Source organism: Clarias gariepinus, chromosome 24 (assembly GCF_024256425.1).
Source record: "Clarias gariepinus isolate MV-2021 ecotype Netherlands chromosome 24, CGAR_prim_01v2, whole genome shotgun sequence".
Taxonomy (NCBI): Eukaryota; Metazoa; Chordata; class Actinopteri; order Siluriformes; family Clariidae; genus Clarias; species Clarias gariepinus.
This window is the reverse complement of record NC_071123.1, coordinates 16,646,379-16,663,670: the sequence shown is the minus strand read 5'-3', so window position 1 is coordinate 16,663,670 and position 17,292 is coordinate 16,646,379. Positions and strand designations below refer to the sequence as shown.

Below are 17,292 nucleotides of genomic sequence, written 5' to 3'. Positions count from 1 at the left end.
GCAGTAAAATCGGAGGGAAAAATCTTCCCGTGTAAAACCGGCTTCAGAAGAAAAGATCACATGCGTTTAGGGAGAAAGACAGGGACGTTATCGGTTGAGACGACTCTGGCAAGACGAATTAGTTTTTTGGTGAGTTCTGCCGCGTATGAATGAGGCTTTGCAAATGCCGCAAGATGTTTAAATATCTCCCAGCTTGCTGTGTAAGGGTGTTCATCAACATGTGTTTCATCTTTGAGGAGTTTTTTTTTTCTTTCCCTCAAACCAAGGATTCAGACCGTTTAGATTATAGACATTATTTTCTCAGGGTCACACTGTTGACCAAATGTTTCTTCATGAGGAAAGATTTCTTGTATCCGCGTGGCTATGAAGTAACACACTTTTTTTTGAAAACACGTGTTTCTAATGTGATAGGAAAATGTACATACAGCAAAATACAACCTAAAGTCGGGCATTAGGTATAAATATCCCAGTTATGTCTTGGTATCACTGTCTTTTACTTTGTATTTCTGGTGGTATAAAGATGAAGCTAATACAACCCACAGAATTATCATTTTTAACATACCTCCAAAGCTACATCATTTCGTTAATTACTGTAAGTATACGTCGACAAAAGATGACTGACTACCCTACAGCAGTCTAGCAGCACACACACACACACACACACACACACACACACAACAAAAGAGGCAACATCTGCTTGTAAAATCACAGACTCGTATTCACACAAGGAAAAAAAAAAACCATCAGGCCACCCTTGTGTCGCTGGATATTTTGAGCTTTCTCAGGGGTAGAAGGATAGAAGTGCTGACCCGGACCGAAATAAAATCACAGTAGCGTCTAAGAGAGTGAAATTACCCGTTAAATTGTGCACCGACCAAACTTCATTTTCTAACAAGTTGGCTTGAATTAAGGAACATAATGGAGGCCAGTTGGTGTCATGGTGCTGACCCGCGCTTGCCCTCCTTAGCTACTAGCGCATACTGTCTTCGCTCATCCCCCTCCGGAGGACTCGGACATTACCGCATGGTCGCTATAGTAACTCCATGAAAACACTCCATGTGGGACCAGACATCACCACCCCCCTACACCCCCTCCCCCCCTCCCCCCACCAACACCACCACCATCTCTTGTCCTTACTAGCGGAGACGAGCTAACAAAAAGTGATTGCTTCCTCCGTCCCCTACAAAGACACTGTGGCACAGCAATACACTTGTACACAGTAGAGTGTTTGTGCAAGGCTAACAATCTGGACTAAAGAAAGGAATGTTTGAAGGGTGTTCACGCTCTCAGCGGTGCCTCGTCTTCCTTTCATAGCGACAAACACAATACGGACATGTCATAGCTGACCCTGCCAGTGTGAATTGAACCCGAGGTGGTAATCAGAGCTGAAATGTTTTGTCCTCTTTCAGAGACACACACGCAGAAGCGCAGCCCGCAGACGGCTCAGAACCTCCTACAAGACGAGGTAGCGCGTGCCGAGGAGCAATCCGAGGTAAACTCTGACTTCTTGACTTTTCTTTCTTTAGTTTTTATGTTTTTTTTCTCCTCCTAATCAAAATTTCACCCCCAATTCAATATACTATGCTAAAGTGATCAAGTCTTGGCCCAGAAAACCTTCAGGAACATAATGATCTTAATGTGCGAAGCGGTTTCCGTTTCCAGACGTCAATAAGGCTATGTTTCTGTATTCAAACTGCTGTATGAATATAAGCATGGGGTTTATGCGCTACATCGATTTTTATTTCAAACAATTATTCTTTTCATACTCCTGCTTTTTAATATCTTCCTACAGTATATCAAGCATGTTAATGCTTTACCAATGAATGGAATTTGTTTCTTCCTGAATAATTCAGTTGTTTCTTCCTGAATATGCCTTTCCTGTTTAGTCTAAAGCCACTAGTCAGTTCCGTGCTCAAACATTTCCACCATTTTGCAGGTGCTAGAGCCCGTTTATATGAGGATTTTAAGCACATTGTGTTTAGGGCCGCACCTCATTAAAGGGATGATCTGGAACATTGTTAGTACCTGGATGTTTTACTGAAACCTCTGGACCTTGAAGGCTACTTTAGCAAGTTAAATTACTGATGCAAAGCAAAAAGTTCCTTTGCAGCTTGGATAATATAAAAATGATGTAAAAGTAAAGCAGATCCTAAAATATACTTTAAAGCAAAACAGCCAAAACACAGCAGTATTGATTTTACACAGCAGTGTTTTTTTGGTTATACATATAATCCAAAAAATGTGCTTAAATTAAAGCATTACGTATAAAATTAAGGATTTTTTTTCCTTCAAAAAAGTCTGTAGTGTCTGTAACCATGTCAATTTCATGTTGCGTTATCTTTTAGACAATATTGCATTTTAGAATAATGTAATTTTTTTCATGTGAAATTTAAATTGGCCAAATTTGAATGACGATTAAGATCATTTGAAAGATTCTAATTTGAAAAGGTTACGGACACTACATAAAAGGGCATGAAATTGTATTTAGCGAATGTATTTCTTTTTATCTAATAAAAATATAAACGTGTATGCATAATTACAAAAAGGAAGCGTGGATCGGGAGATCCAAAAAAAGCAAGCAAGTATTATGAAAAATGGTGTTAGGTGTTATATGATCCTATCTGGAAATTCAGTTTTTCACTTAGGTGAGACACTTTTTAGCACTTATACCATATTTTGGCCGAACATAAAAAATTGTTGCTGGATAAAGCTTGACGAAGGTTTATTGGTTATATTAATTATTGGTTTATATATAAGTCAGCAGTAGATGATCTTACAGTATGACATGATTTGGAACATAGTCGATCAGGCAATCAATAATGTATGAAGGTGGTTCAGCGTTAAGCAAGTTAAATATTAGTAATCATTTTTAAGAATATAGTAGCTAGATTAGTAAGTCAATTGATAAAATAAATTTTCAATTTAAACATGTTGGCATTCTAGGTGGTAAAATGTTACCTCTATAATCCTAGTAACATGTTGATCAAACTTTGCCTTTGACAAGTGACAATCATAAATATCTATAGAGGTTCCTTAATATAGAGGCTCCAGATTGAAAAAAAAAATAGGGAAAAAAGTAGGTTTAAAAAGATACAGACATAGATTTCAATCCTTATCCCCAAATTCATCAGTTGTGATGTGGTGCACTGCGACCGTATAATAAAACACAACTATTTCTTTATCGGTTTCCATCAACCGTTTTTTTTCATGCACGATGAAGATGCACGATGTATTCAATATATAGATATATATGATCTCCCTGCATTAAGGAATCCTCCAGCTCAAAGCACACGAATCCAGTTATAATGTCAGATATCCAATTACCATAAACCCGATGCTGTTATATTAACCGTAATCGAGTCATGGGAAGGATAAACTGCCTGCATTTGCTGAGCAGCACAAAACCGTCGTCCTCCTGCTGGTATGGCACTAAACTCAATTAGAAGAACCGTATCAAGTTAACCATCCATTATAGCTTAGCTCGAATTGCTCGTTATGATCCATGAAGGCAAAGCACAACATGGGGAAGAAGAAAAAAAGGTGATAAAAATCCGCTTCGGTCTATGCGGATGACACTCTTGCAGTCAGGTCTCTCCAGATCCTCGCGCTTCCCGTTCGATCGAAGGACCATAAATAAACATCCTGCTTTTCGGCCTACTGGCAAGGCCTGACTGACAGCCCTGAGACATCGAGTCATTAAACTGCTCAGCTCTGATTGATGGCCAGGCTAAATGGATAGTCACCTTGTGCGTGGTGTTGCTGTCAGCCAGATGAGAACGGGCGCGTTCTGTAGGAGGCCGAAGTCTCCGTGGCCTATCCATTTACCTGCTGGATTACAGCCATCGATTTCCTGTTGGAGCAGGCAGACCGAGCCGCAACATGCTCTTGTTATAAAATAGATACACTAAGCTGTGCAGTATATAATTAAGTCACGCAAAAGCATAAATGAAGGTATATTGGCTTAATAGCATTACTCATTCTTTCAGTGGTTTCTATAAGCGAATTAATTAGTTAATCCTGAATACATGGCCGTATTCAGAGTTAAGATACAGCACTGTGCTAAAGTCTCGAGTCACTAATCATTTGCTATGAAAGAGCCAGACTTGCTAATATTTTCTAACTCAGTCTTGAGGAATAGTTCTCCAGGCTTCCTGAAAAACGTTCCTTGGCTCTCATTTTTGGCAAGATTTTTGGATCTTATTTTCAGTCCTGTCCTTGTACATGAGCAGTTTCAGAGGAATGTTTTTTTGAGGAAGGGTTTGTTAAGCCACAGAGTGACACATGAATCATATAAAACTTTAAATAAATCTAACTTTAGACATGAACCAGTGAGAAACAGGTGCAGATGATGACAGATGGTCGGTGATTAGTGTACCGGTGATGCTGGATGCTGAGTGGTTGGACCAGACGAGAGGGGAAATGAGGTCGCTGCTGAGGTTGTAATCGAAATTCAGGCACTTTGCAGCCTGTCACAGTCAAACATTCGATTCCAGTTCTATAATTTAATAATGGACATCATTTAGTATGAAGAAATCAGGGGTGGATCAAGACTTTTGCACAGGATTCGATCCTGACGTTCCACAGTATTTAGTCTTGTTACACAAGTTGGGTGGAGTTTGAATGGAAACCCATGTCACAGTTACGCAGAATTCTGACTTTTCAGGTACGATATCGACTAGAGCGAGAAACAGTATTAAGTTCAAATTAAGCTCGAATAATTTACTAATATGTGGATGTGCTGGATCAAGTGCTATTTTATAAGCTGCTGCATAACTACTACTAATGTAATAAGTACTAGACTAAGGTTCAGGTTTTTTTAGCGCTTGATGTATATATTATCACAGTAGTTGACATTATATACATTTGAAAACAACATAACAAAAAAAATACAGACAAAACAAAACACTATTTTGTCTAGTTTCTATCCAAGACTTAATATAAACATCAATCGTATGTATAATTAATACTGATATGAGGGTTCCAATAACACTATAATGGTATATAAAAAAAAAAAAAAAAGATTTTTGATCAGAAAAGCCCCAAATGGATGAGTCTCTTTATCTGACCAGATGACGTAAGCTGCTGATTTGTGGTTCGCTATGAGCGGTGTCTCGACATCGACTGTAGTGTGTTTACCAGGGTGGAAATCAGAATGAGGCAGCTAGAAGACACAGCCTTCATCAATATTTAATTACCCCATACTGGGCTTGATAAGAGCCTGCCACCTGCTCCCTAGAACAAAACCTCCTTTAGACACATTAATATCATGTTAAATGAATCGCATTCCATAATTACTTGTGTTACAGACGCGTTCATTAATATATTTTAGTCCGGCTCAGGAACTTTTGTGGTTGTGACAAACAGGAAACAAGAACATAAGTGACAAACATGTTTCCTATGAATATTTGAGTAACACTGAATTCCCCTTTATTGTGCTCAGAATAACCAAAAAATTTTTTATTTTTTTACCTGCTTTGGAACAAGATGAGTCAAAAAGTAAATAAATAAATAAATAAATAAAATAAATAATGCTGCATGCCTGTAAGTCCTGTCTGACTTCCTGCTTCTTGATAGCTGTTGTTTGACCTCTGTAGGAGCTTCTGAAGAGATTCATGGAGGGGGAAGTCCCACTGGAGGGCTTCCTGGACTCCTTCCAGGGCTTCAGGAAGACATATCACGTCCGCCGTGCACAGGTTGAGAAGATCCAGGAGCTGAACCGGCCTGAGAGGAAGCAGCCCGAGTGCTCCGAGGAGGAAGAGCAGAAGAAAAAGGATCAGGGGTCAAACGAGCTCCGGCCCAACGGCGTTACCTCCCACGGGTCGGCACGCGTCTTCCAAGTGCGGTACGGCCTCACGCCGGCCATCCTGGTTCCCCTGTCTACAACTTCGGCTCCACCTACTAGCTTGTCTCCTCTGGACTCGTGCCCAGGACAGCGGCAGGCTTTAGGGAGTGGAGCGCCTCATGCGTGCCCTGGGCAACCCGTGGGCCTCAGAGTGATAGGACAGTTACCAGGCTGGCCTTTGAGGCCGGTGCGGTTACAGCAGCTCTATAGGCCTAGTCCACATCAGCATGAACCTCCGTATCGATAACGTCCAAACACTGTGCATCAATAAAGCCTGACTTGATTTGCTCGAAGACCTTTGGTTTAATGTAATCGTTTTCATCGGTCACCGCAAAGGTCGCTTTCATCCGCCTGAAAGGGAGATGATTGGAAAGCCATAAAATGTCTTGTCTATGTTGTGAACAAGCCAGTGGATTACACAACTCCAGGACATCTCTGTCATTGTTGCCTATTTGTGTCGTTTTGTTTTCTTCCTGTCCCTTTCGTTGGGATACGGCTGCTGCTTTTTGTGAGGGGAATGCGAGTCGCTGAGACACTGATTTCTGACTGGAAGGACTAGCTTGATGCCAATGAGAAATGCCAGGCTAATGATATTGCCTTGTTATGTTGATGATGATCAATAAAGTCCTATTATAATGTTTATTATAAACCAATGTTTCAGTGCGTTCCAAAGCTCATTTATGTCCTTTGTGGATTGTTGCCTAATGCACTGCACTCTCGGGAAATGTCTCGGGCTGTAGCTTGTGTCGTAACTTTGATCGAAGCCTTAAGAGGTAAGTTTTGATCCTTTATTACGTATCTTTTATATGGTAATCTGCAGTACACCAAAAGGGCGTTTCGGTTCTAGTGTGCTTTTCAATCTTTTTTGAAGGTACGTTACATGCACATTGCTCTGTAAATAAATACACACTAAGGAATAGTACATTTTTTTAGAACCATATACATTGTCCAGGCTTTCCAAAGAAAATCAGTTCTATACCTTTTATACTGCGAAAAAAGAAGACGGAACGCGCACGTGTGTGTGTGTGGGTGCTGTCAGAACCGAGGGTCTGTTTCACGAGATACAGACAGATTCATTAACCAGAATTGATTACAGCTTTCCAGATAAATTGCAGGCAAGCCACAAAAACATGAATGAACGAGCGCTTTCACCACATTATTCAGACTGGAAGTCATATCAAAGACGGCAGAATCTATTTATTTATGGAAATCCTGTTTAGAAATGGAGCGGCTTGCGTCATCTTGAAATGCTGCTTGTTTGATGTGACTGGTTTTAATTCTAGGCACAGAATATTTTGTAGCCTTATTAAAAAAAAATTAAAAATGAAAAAAAAAAAATAATTTCGAATCAATATTTAAACCATGAATGCTTTGTAGGGTTTAGTAAATTGCTATCATAAAATCACATAAGTATCGCAGGAATCAGAAGTACTTATATGACGAGCGTATTTGGTCCAGCTGTTCGATTGCTGCTGCTTTATTAATCGATTTATTTATAAAAAAAAAATTTAATATTGTATAAAGGGGTTACATAACATAATACACTTTGTTGTACAAGTTGTATGGAGGTCTTTCCGATTTCCCTTCATTGCAACATGTTTCATCATGGCAGTGCCTCTTTGCGCACAGCAAGCTCGATGAAGACATGGTTTCTCAAGGTTGGAGTGGAAGATCTCCAGTGACCTGCGCAGACGATTGAACCACTCGATCACAATGAAAATTTCGATGAACTGCACTCCCATTCTTCTCTACTTAATACTATTTATTCACAGAATAAACACAAATACTACAGCCACATTCCGAAATCTAGTGGAAAGCCTTCCCAGGAGTACAGAGGGTTATGAGAGCACAAGTGAATCTTTCAGCAAAAAAGGTCTAAAAGCGATTTGATTTTGCCTTATACTACGAAAGCACTGTGAAATTCTCACTTCTGATTGGCCAGAAACTCTTGGCTCACTTTCTACATAGAACTTCAGCCAGTTTTATAAAGTCTAATAGTAAATAGATTCAAATGTGTTACGGTATGTTACAGAAACAAATTTGGGGATGTTTACATGGACAATGTTTATTCAGTGCTATTAAAATCGTCAGAACTGCTGCTTTGCGACAATGTCAATTGTTAAAAGTGCTATACAAATAAAATTGAATTGAATACAGTGGTACGCTGGCATACAAAGCATTTTGGGCATACAAGTAACCGAACCGAACACCGGCTAAGTTGCGCATAAGTCTGTGAGCCTTTCAAAATTTTTGCCGTTTTTGCTATTTTGTGCAAGATTTAGCACCATGGGTCCCAAGAATGTTATCAAAACCGGTAGCAAGAAGAAAAGGCCACTTTCAGTGTTATTTTTAAAGCAGCCGGTGCAAGGGGAATCATAAATGAAGGTTAAGTAATGTTTAATGTCTATTTATTTGATATTGTACTTCATTTACATTTACATGTCTTTTCTAAACGTTTTAATTGTTTTAATAAGCAAAAATATGATTATAGTGTTGGAAATATTAATTGGTAATATTTTTGGGTGGCTGGAATAGATTATCTGCATTTACACTATTTCCTATGGGAAAATGCGTTTTGCAATACGAATTTAAAGAATAAGAATATTCTTATGCTAATAATAAGAACTCGCCTCACATTTAATCATTTAATCTGCTGGACAAGATAAAAAGGAGAATTTTCCGCCAACGCTGAGGTTAGGTCAGGCTTTCCTGTCTTTTCCAATAAATCCTGCCTTCTGCATTGTGATTGCTTACAAGAATTCAGGCTCATCTATGATTGATTAGATGCTTTACTGCATATGAACTGCAAGCCAATCAGCACCCCAGTGGATGAGAATGTGCAGTAAATGGATCAGGAAAGGAAGCAAAATCACCTAACATGGGACAAACGTACAGAAAGGTTATATGTATTCCAATAGGAGAGAAACGATCAGATCGATCGTTTGACAATGAACTAAGGTTTACACCACCCTTTCATTCAGATCAGGTTGGATCACGTCAGACTGTTGTGACCCAGGTGCTTACATGATACAGATTTATTCAGATCGGGCTATTAATTCCATTATAAGTGGAATATTGGATATGTGTAAACAAATTTATTATCATTACAATTTTTTCCTGTAAAGAGTCTCCAGTGTCAGTGAATTGTAGCAGTAACTACCCTGATTCACTAATGTTCCATACCCAATGCACGAAACTATAAATTATATCAAACACTGTACTGTATATAAAGTGGGTGAACGATTGTAATCATGTAATCATTTGGGATATATATCATATTTCAGGACAAACTCTCTGAAGTAAAAGCAGTCAATATTCAAAAGCTTTAAAGTGTAAGACCGGTTTTAAAGTTCTGACCTTGCCAGTGAATCATCCTTTTTATACGTTTCTTCATTTCATTGCTGCTATAGCAACAACCAGCAGTACCTACGGAGATATAATTAATGTTTTGTCTGTTGTTGTTTAAAGGTCTCAGCACTGCAAGAGAGAAAACTTAAAAAAAAATTAAAAAAAACCCACAACATTTTCATGTTTATTGTAAAATTAAAGCTAATATCTTTCTACTTACGGGTGAAGGAGAACCTCATTCAAATGCCAACGGTGTTTGTTTTACAGTATGTGGCATTGTTTAGTATTAATGACGAATCATTATAAAAAATGTGTGCTTTATCTAAATAACATCTGGCCAGTGGTGTTCTGTGACGGATGGAGGAGTTCTGATCATTCTGCACAGCAACAAACGGGGCTGGAGTCTAGTCCTGCCTCACACCCAGTGTCCTCTTGATTCATTTTGACCCTGGATAATGTGGTTACTGAAAGTGAACAAAACAAACAGATGGGTTTCAGGGAGTAACCGGATACCTACAAAGTGCATCTATTATGTAGGTACGCCGCTATAGAGTAGCTGGTATCTAATGAAGTAACCGCTGAGAATGCATTCCAATATGGTAATGAAGTTACATTTTCTACTCTGTAGAATACTCATTTACATTTTACTCATTTGGCTAATGCTTTTTATCTAAAGCCACTTCGAATTGCTCCACCAGACTAACCTGGGTATGAATTAAAATACACTGCCTGGCTCATTCTATTACCTTTAGCTTCGATTATAGCACACAATGTATTGTCCAGAACCACTTTTTCACAATTTGGAAAATGCTGGAATATGCCTGTGACATCAGGGGAAGAAAACTCCATTGATGTGAGAACCTCATAAGATTCAGTACTGTACGTTCAGGTCATCAGCTGACTTGATTTTACTGCCAAATAACGTTGCTGAGCCTAGACCTTACCATCTGAAGCGACCTCATGCACTTACCCTGACACGCCCATCGCTCTTAAATAGGGTCAGGCTGAACTCATTAGACCATTTTTCCTTTTTCCATTGCTCCAAAGTCCAATCTTTATTCTAACTAACAAATTGAAGTCCTATTTTCTAATTAAAAGTCACGCAGCTGTTTAGTCCCAGTCCTCATCCCACTGTGTGTATATGGAAATGCTCAGTGGTTAAGGCATTGGACTATGAATCTGAAGGTCTCAGGTTCAAATCCCACGACCACCAAGTTGTCCCTGTTGGGCCCTTGAGCAAGGCCCTTAACCCTCAACTGCTCAGATGTATAATGAGATAAATGTAAGTCGCTCTGGATAAGGGTGTCTGCTAAATGCCTAAATTCTACTATTAAACATAGCTCTGGTTTTTACTGTTTGTTTTTTGACCACATTGTTTCCTCAACAAATCCTTCCAGGCTTCCAGGTTCCTAACCCAGTTCCAGTCATTTCAAATCTCTTTAGTTGTTTTCTGTGCTTGGGGCAGCCCAATAATTTGACCCTTCTTTCTGGCCAGGAAGTATATGTACAGTATATTATGACACATTGCTGATGAATGCTGGTCAGAACGTCTTTAATCATTTCTATAGCTATTAAAGAACAACAAAAAAAAGTAATAATTTATGTAGTCTGTGGTATAAGAGAACTAAAATACTTTACAGGATGTGTCGGTATAGGAAAATCTCCCTCTCTGCTCAACTTCCACACACGCTCTGTCACGTTTTTATTCCTCCTAGAGACCAATTTAGACCTCACCTTGTCTAGAGAATTTCCTAAACGTCCCTTGTCTAAGATAGAATCAGCCCACAGGATCAGATGGGGGCCTCTGTTTGTCCCTGGAATGACATATCTGCCATAAACGCTACCTTAAATTGGCCGAATCCTGACTCGTGCGGCTTTGCAGCAGTGTCTCTTGTTCTAACATGAATCACCGCAGAGAGAGATCAGTGCTTGGATTAGGAAAGATAAGACCCGCTACTTTGCCAAACTGAGCCGAGATGTCCTCTGACTCCTGTGGCAGAAACATTTTAAAATTCACATTATAAATATGAAACTGCAGGCGTCTCATTACTACAGTTCCTTTAGGTTATGAAACATGAAATCTGATTTTGCTCACTGGAGCACGGTTGGGTTTTAAAATAAACATGATAACAGCAGAATTCCACCAAATCTACAGAGCATATCTGGATCAGCACGGCCTGAACTGACTGATGATGCAGGCGCTCATCGCCATTTGTTCATTTTGTTCCATGGAGTTCAGATCTTTGTATTTTATCGAACAAAATTCGTGGGAAAAGGACGAAGCTGAGACCGTGCCAGATGTTTGAATGTTTTGCATAACAAGAATGTCATATTTAAAAAAAAAAAAAAAAAGAAAGAAAAGGAGAGGAGGTGTCAGCTCCTAGAGACAAAACCTTTGAAGAATGTCAAACAGTATGTGTCTTGAGGCGAACCACCCCCTGCTGCCCTGCGATGCATTTCAATAGGCCAGGCTTGACGCAGTGAAGCTTCAGTCGTGTAAAAGTGAATGGTGAATGTAAATGAGGCGGGAGCTGCTATACCTCGGGGCTTTATGAGGGAATATCGATTTGTACGGCATCCCAGAGCCTGAACTGGACTGCATCCTGTTACGCTGTCACGCACACATCAACGCCTCTTGTTCAGAGTTATGCACAAGGAAAGATGGAGGCAGACCTATGACATAATCGTTTCCAGCTTAAATTATGTTGTTTAGGCTGCGGGTAAACTGGGACGGGATACAGGACTATCAGCGCCTGATGTTGTTCGTCACTCAACCAGAAAGGAAATGCGTATTCATTCTGTAACAGAAACTGATTTACAAAATGATGCCTTGGAGATGAAGTTTCCATAAGGCAAAACCATCACTGCTGTCCATTTTCCGCTTGACATCAAAAGAAAGTTGAAGGGTTACGACCCCACCCTCCCCCCACCCCTTCTCATGCTCCGAGCTAGCCAGCTGAACCCCAAGGGCAAGGCCGGTCTAGTACAGGATGAGCACAGCAGGGTTTCTTTGAGGCCTTGGATGGCAGGAGCTGTTTATCTTCTTCAAGTGGTTCTGCGTGCGAACGACTCCATGAGGTCGGTAATGCGAGCCAGCTCGGCCAGCCGATACCCCACATTAAAGGGAGCTATAAATATGATGTGCTGTTCTTTAATGTTATTTAGTTCTTTAGTGTAATTAAGAGCGGTTTAACAGTCTGGGATGTGCAGTTACAAGAAGACAATCAACTTCACATCGGGCTGCAGCATGACGCAACCTTAATTACGGTATTTCCTATAGCAGTACGCCCTCAAGTGTTTCATTGCTTGATCTGAAATAGAGATAAAATGCCAACCCTGGTATGAATTGTACCGCAGAGTTTATTAAAATGTTAATAGGCATATTTTTCTAATACACATTCCTCTTAATAACTAACACCAGGACATTAAACTGGTTCCCCTGTCTGGCTTTTACTTCTGTTAGTACAACATAATCAAGTATAAACATTAAACTATTACAGTTTTTGGTAAGCGCTTCTACTTTTGCAACCTACCCCACGAATCTAAATATATATCTAATCATTTTAGTTTTGGAGTAACGCGTGCCAAAGAATTGCTGGCACGGTCCCTCCGAAGCATTTTTACAAGGTCATTCATTAAACAGGGAACCGTGCCGGCGGAGCAATCGTCCTTGTGAATACTTCGCAATAATCACTACCTTGTCAATAATTAATATTCATTTTCTCCTTGACATAGCAGCTGATGCTAATCGAGTCTACTGATGGATGGACTTGCCCTCGGGCTCCTCAGAGTCTGGGCTTAATACTCCTGCCCTAATCCCTCACCCCCAGCCATGTTGGAAAACCCATCACTTTTTTTTTTTCTTCCAAATTTCCAAAGATGAATGGACTCCTTTAAAACGGATCACTTCGCCCCTTTTTAAGTCGAGTCGAGGCTTTAGAGTCACTCACATATGGGTTTGATGTTCGGTTAGAGGTTTCCTCCAGTTTGTCCGTGACCCTTGTGGGCATTTTTCCTTTGAACTCACTGCACATTCAAACGTGTTCCAAACAGAAGCCAATGGAACTTGATGAGTTTCTGTTAGTGCCAGTCTTCTCCCAACACCAACACTGATTCAAATGTTGTACAAGAGGAAGGGATGCCTGCACGGACCCTTAGTAGATGGCAGTCCAGTGAAACCGCCTGGCTGAGCTGAAGCAGACTTCGTATTGGCGCCCTTGACTGAAACCTCTAGTACTGGACCAGTGGAACAAGCTGAACAGTCACAGTTTTCCAGTTTCAAAAGTTTCCTCTCAAGCCTTTTTTTCTTTGTGCCATCTCAAGGAGATTTCCTTTTCTTGCCACTGTTGCCTCGGGCTTGTTCATTAGAGATCTTTATATTTCAGTAAAGCCGTTTTTTGTGATGATGTCTCACTTTGAAAATACTTCACGTCAAGGAAAAAAAATCTAAGGGAGGGTTTAAGGCTGAGAAAAGTGGATTAAATCTATATCTTAGGGTTTTGCTGGTTATAAGGATTAAGCTTAAAGGCTTTTCCTGCCATCAGGGGAATGACTAAAGAGCGCTGGATGGAGTAGAGGACTTGACCTGACAATAATGACATGGATTAATTTCACCCAGCACATTTGGACAGCTCTGTCTGCTGAAGTTCTACCACAACCTGGACCTGAAATCCAAGTTTATGTAGCATATCATCTGACTCATCTCATCAGATCTCTGTGCTAATCCCTTTCCTGGCCATCTTGTTATGTAACAAGACGCAGCTCGGAACACGTTACCTCATTGTTTGTGTTGCAGGATGGAATTGCGCGGACAGGACAGGACAGTCGACCAGATGAAGAGACTAGGCTTCTGGCAAGCCGAAGAACCCAGAGACGCTCGAGTCAGACTCCGTGTAGCGCTGGCTGCCAAGACATATTAGGACCCACACTGCTGCTACTCAACACACACACACACACACACAAACACAAGAAGCTTGGACAGGATTCAGCTCTAACACACATACACGTGCGCTCGTGTGAGTCTAGGGATAGTCGCGCTTGGAAAAACACACATGCAGTGCTGTATGAAGAACGTGTAGCAGCATGCAGGGTCGTACACCGATATATACACGTGCACACTTATATGCACACTTTTTATTTACGTGAATTATGTTCTGCTTCCAAAATGTTTACACTGATTATGAAAAAATATTCTGAAAAAATATCAGAGACTTGTGCTAAACACTACACTAACAATGTTTAACATAAGATGGTTTCAGGAAGTTATGTAAGATCTTAAGGAGCCCTCAAGGTTTAGCAGGTTAACTCATATTTGCACGCAGCTTTTTAGAATTCATTGTCAAAGTTGTCAAGTCAAAATCTGATCAGGTTAACACATGTCTTAGAGCTTCCCAGATGTGCCTGTGTGTGTGTGTGTGTGTTAATTCTTAAGCTAAAAAAATCCTTTAGATAATTCATTTTTATACCCCAAATTCCCTTTATCTTACTCCTCCTCTAATGTGCCTTTTCACTAAGCAGAGCTGAGCAACAAGCCGGGGGAGGGGCTCTTCTTATATGAGGTCACATTAGTGGGAAAATCTAATTGGCTTGTTTCAACCCTGGCCAATACAAAAACTTAAAACAGAGAAATGGCAGAGAATGTTTTAAAGCTTTAATAGTAATTTTTCAGTATTTTTAATTTTTCGAATAATTGGTGTCCTTTAACGTTTGATTTAACTTTGATGTAATGACTTGCAAAAATTATTATACCGGCAGATCTGAACAACTTTTATATAACAAAACTAGGTCACTAGGTGGCGCCTTTTTGAGAGCATGTGGTAACCTACGGTGGGTGTTCAAGTCAAACCGGGACTTTTGATTTTATAGAATAACAGAACACAGTTATGAAAATAAAAACGTACTTTATTTCTTTATATAATCCCCTGTTACACTAATACACTTATTCCAATGATTCATTTGTGCTTGGATACCAACAAGGTAGAAAGTTTTCTCATGATTGTGTCTGAAAGTTTAATCACGAGTCCTGGTTTGACTTGAACGCCTCTCGGACATTATGTCAGGCAACAAAGTTGTTTGAAACAGTTGAGGAAAAACCTTGAAGGAGATTTGGGAGCCACTTAGGCCTGTAGAGAATTTCGAATAAGTTGTTGCCGTGGCAACAACCAGCATCGCTAACAGTGATGTATTTATTATTTAAGGAATGAACCCAGGAAGGTTTTAACTGGTGATCGACCAAAAATATATATTCATATCTTTTTTTACTTCTCCAATATTGAGTGGACTGCAGTAAAAACTGCAGTGAAGCACAAAGAACCAAGAGTGATGGTGTTATACATTATATCCTCATATACATTCACCCCAACCTCTTAAGACTCATCCCATTAACTTGAACCTTAGGGTCAGCAGGCCATTAAACATTAACAGCATTATGGATCGTTTTGCTGTGATGGGATTTGCACATACAGTGTGTGTGTGTGAGTATGTGAGAGATCTCTGCAGCGCAGGCCTGTTCCATTAAATCAGGGGCTGAGGGACCACAGCTCCCTTGAACAGCGTTATGTTTCACGGATGACGGTGTGCGCGTGACGAGAACACGGTGCTCCTTTCCCACGTTAATGCTTGACTCTGTGTGACAGGCATTTCAATGCTTCTCGCTTAGGCGCAGCATTCCTTACCCTAGGAGGTGTGCTGAAAAAAAAAAAGAGAAAAAAGAAAGGGAACAGGAAAAAAAAGGCTAAACAAAAAGGATAAAAAAAATAAAAATCTAATGTCACCTGGGGCAACAGTCTCTGTTTGCTGCATACACAATAAAATGGTTACGACATGCGTGTGGAATGTAAGCCATCATATGGGAAAGTGTGAGGCGTGTGTGTGTGTGTCTAGGTGTTTCCCAGATGATGAATGCAGGGTGCCCAGGAAACTGTGTGTGTGGCTGACATGTAAGAGCCGAGAGATACCGACTCCACCTTAGAGCAGACAATCGATCTGAGAGCTTGCTTGGCAGTAATTACATGCCGTGTTTGGCTATGTTTAGTGTCTATTGTGTGCTAATGTCATCTATAGTGTGCTCCTCTTCGTGAAGCTTATATCCTGCTTTTATCCTTTATAGTTTATATGCCAAGTCAAGTGTCAACCCAAGAAACAACCTAAACAAACTGTAATCTGATATTAATAGCTAACAATTAGAAGTTACTTGAGTAAAAACAGTAGTGAAGGCCTACATACTGTATACCCAATAGAAGAACATGTACAGTATTAAACACTTTGCGGAAGCAACACAAGGAGGAGATCTAACCCACCCTAAAGCGTTCTCTTTTACCACAAGTTTGCCTACGCTAACCATTTTTTTTAATGGAACATCAGCTACTTCCTTGTTTTTTGTCCACGTAGCCTGACAATTCATGCTAACACTGAACACATTCAATTTGTAAATGCAGGGTAAAATGATTCCACACAGATGGTTATTTATTCATTTTATTTCATTTCTCACCACTGTGGTTATCACCTTCAGTCACAAGGGTAATGTTTTTCACCTTGTTTTTGTCAATGCTGCTACAGCTACACATGTGGGAAAATGAAGCTGAACAAATGCAGCATGTGGAAGAATTCATTCATAACTTGCCGATCAGCCATAACATTAAGTCCACCTGTCTAATATGAGTAGGTTCCCCTTTTAGACTACACAAGCCAGCCTTCACTCCCCATGTGCATCAGTGATCCTTGGCCACCCATCACCAGTTCACCGGTTTTCCTTTCTTGGTTCACTTTTGGTGTGTCCTGACCACTGCAGACCGGGAACATCCCACAAGAGCTGCAGTTTTGGAGTTCCTCTAACCCAGTCTTCTAGCCATCACAATCTGGCCCTTTTCAAAGACACATTTTGTCCATTTTTTTTCCATCAGCTTTTAATACATCAATTACAGGAAAAATTCTTCGCTGCCTAATATATTCCACTCGCTTTCAGCCGCCACTGTGAAGAGATTTTGAAAATGTAACTACCGTAAGTCTTTGAAAGGAAGGAAGGTAGACCCAGAAGAAACCCACCAAGCACAAAGTCCCCAAGACAGGAATCAAACCCGATCCATGGAGGTACAGTACGAGGC

The 17,292-nt window shown here is 40.2% G+C and overlaps 1 protein-coding gene across 1 annotated transcript in view; it reads left to right on the top strand.

Annotated features, from left to right (window-relative positions):
* vps37d (VPS37D subunit of ESCRT-I) overlaps positions 1 to 6,491 on the top strand; it is a 29,173-nt gene extending 22,682 nt beyond the window's left edge. Inside the window, exons 3-4 of the mRNA XM_053484835.1 lie at positions 1,410 to 1,492; positions 5,595 to 6,491. Coding sequence (XP_053340810.1) covers positions 1,410 to 1,492; positions 5,595 to 6,089 — 578 coding nt within the window. The 3' untranslated portion in view covers positions 6,090 to 6,491. The remainder of the gene's footprint in view (positions 1 to 1,409; positions 1,493 to 5,594) is intronic.
* The last annotated feature ends 10,801 nt before the right edge of the window (positions 6,492 to 17,292 follow it).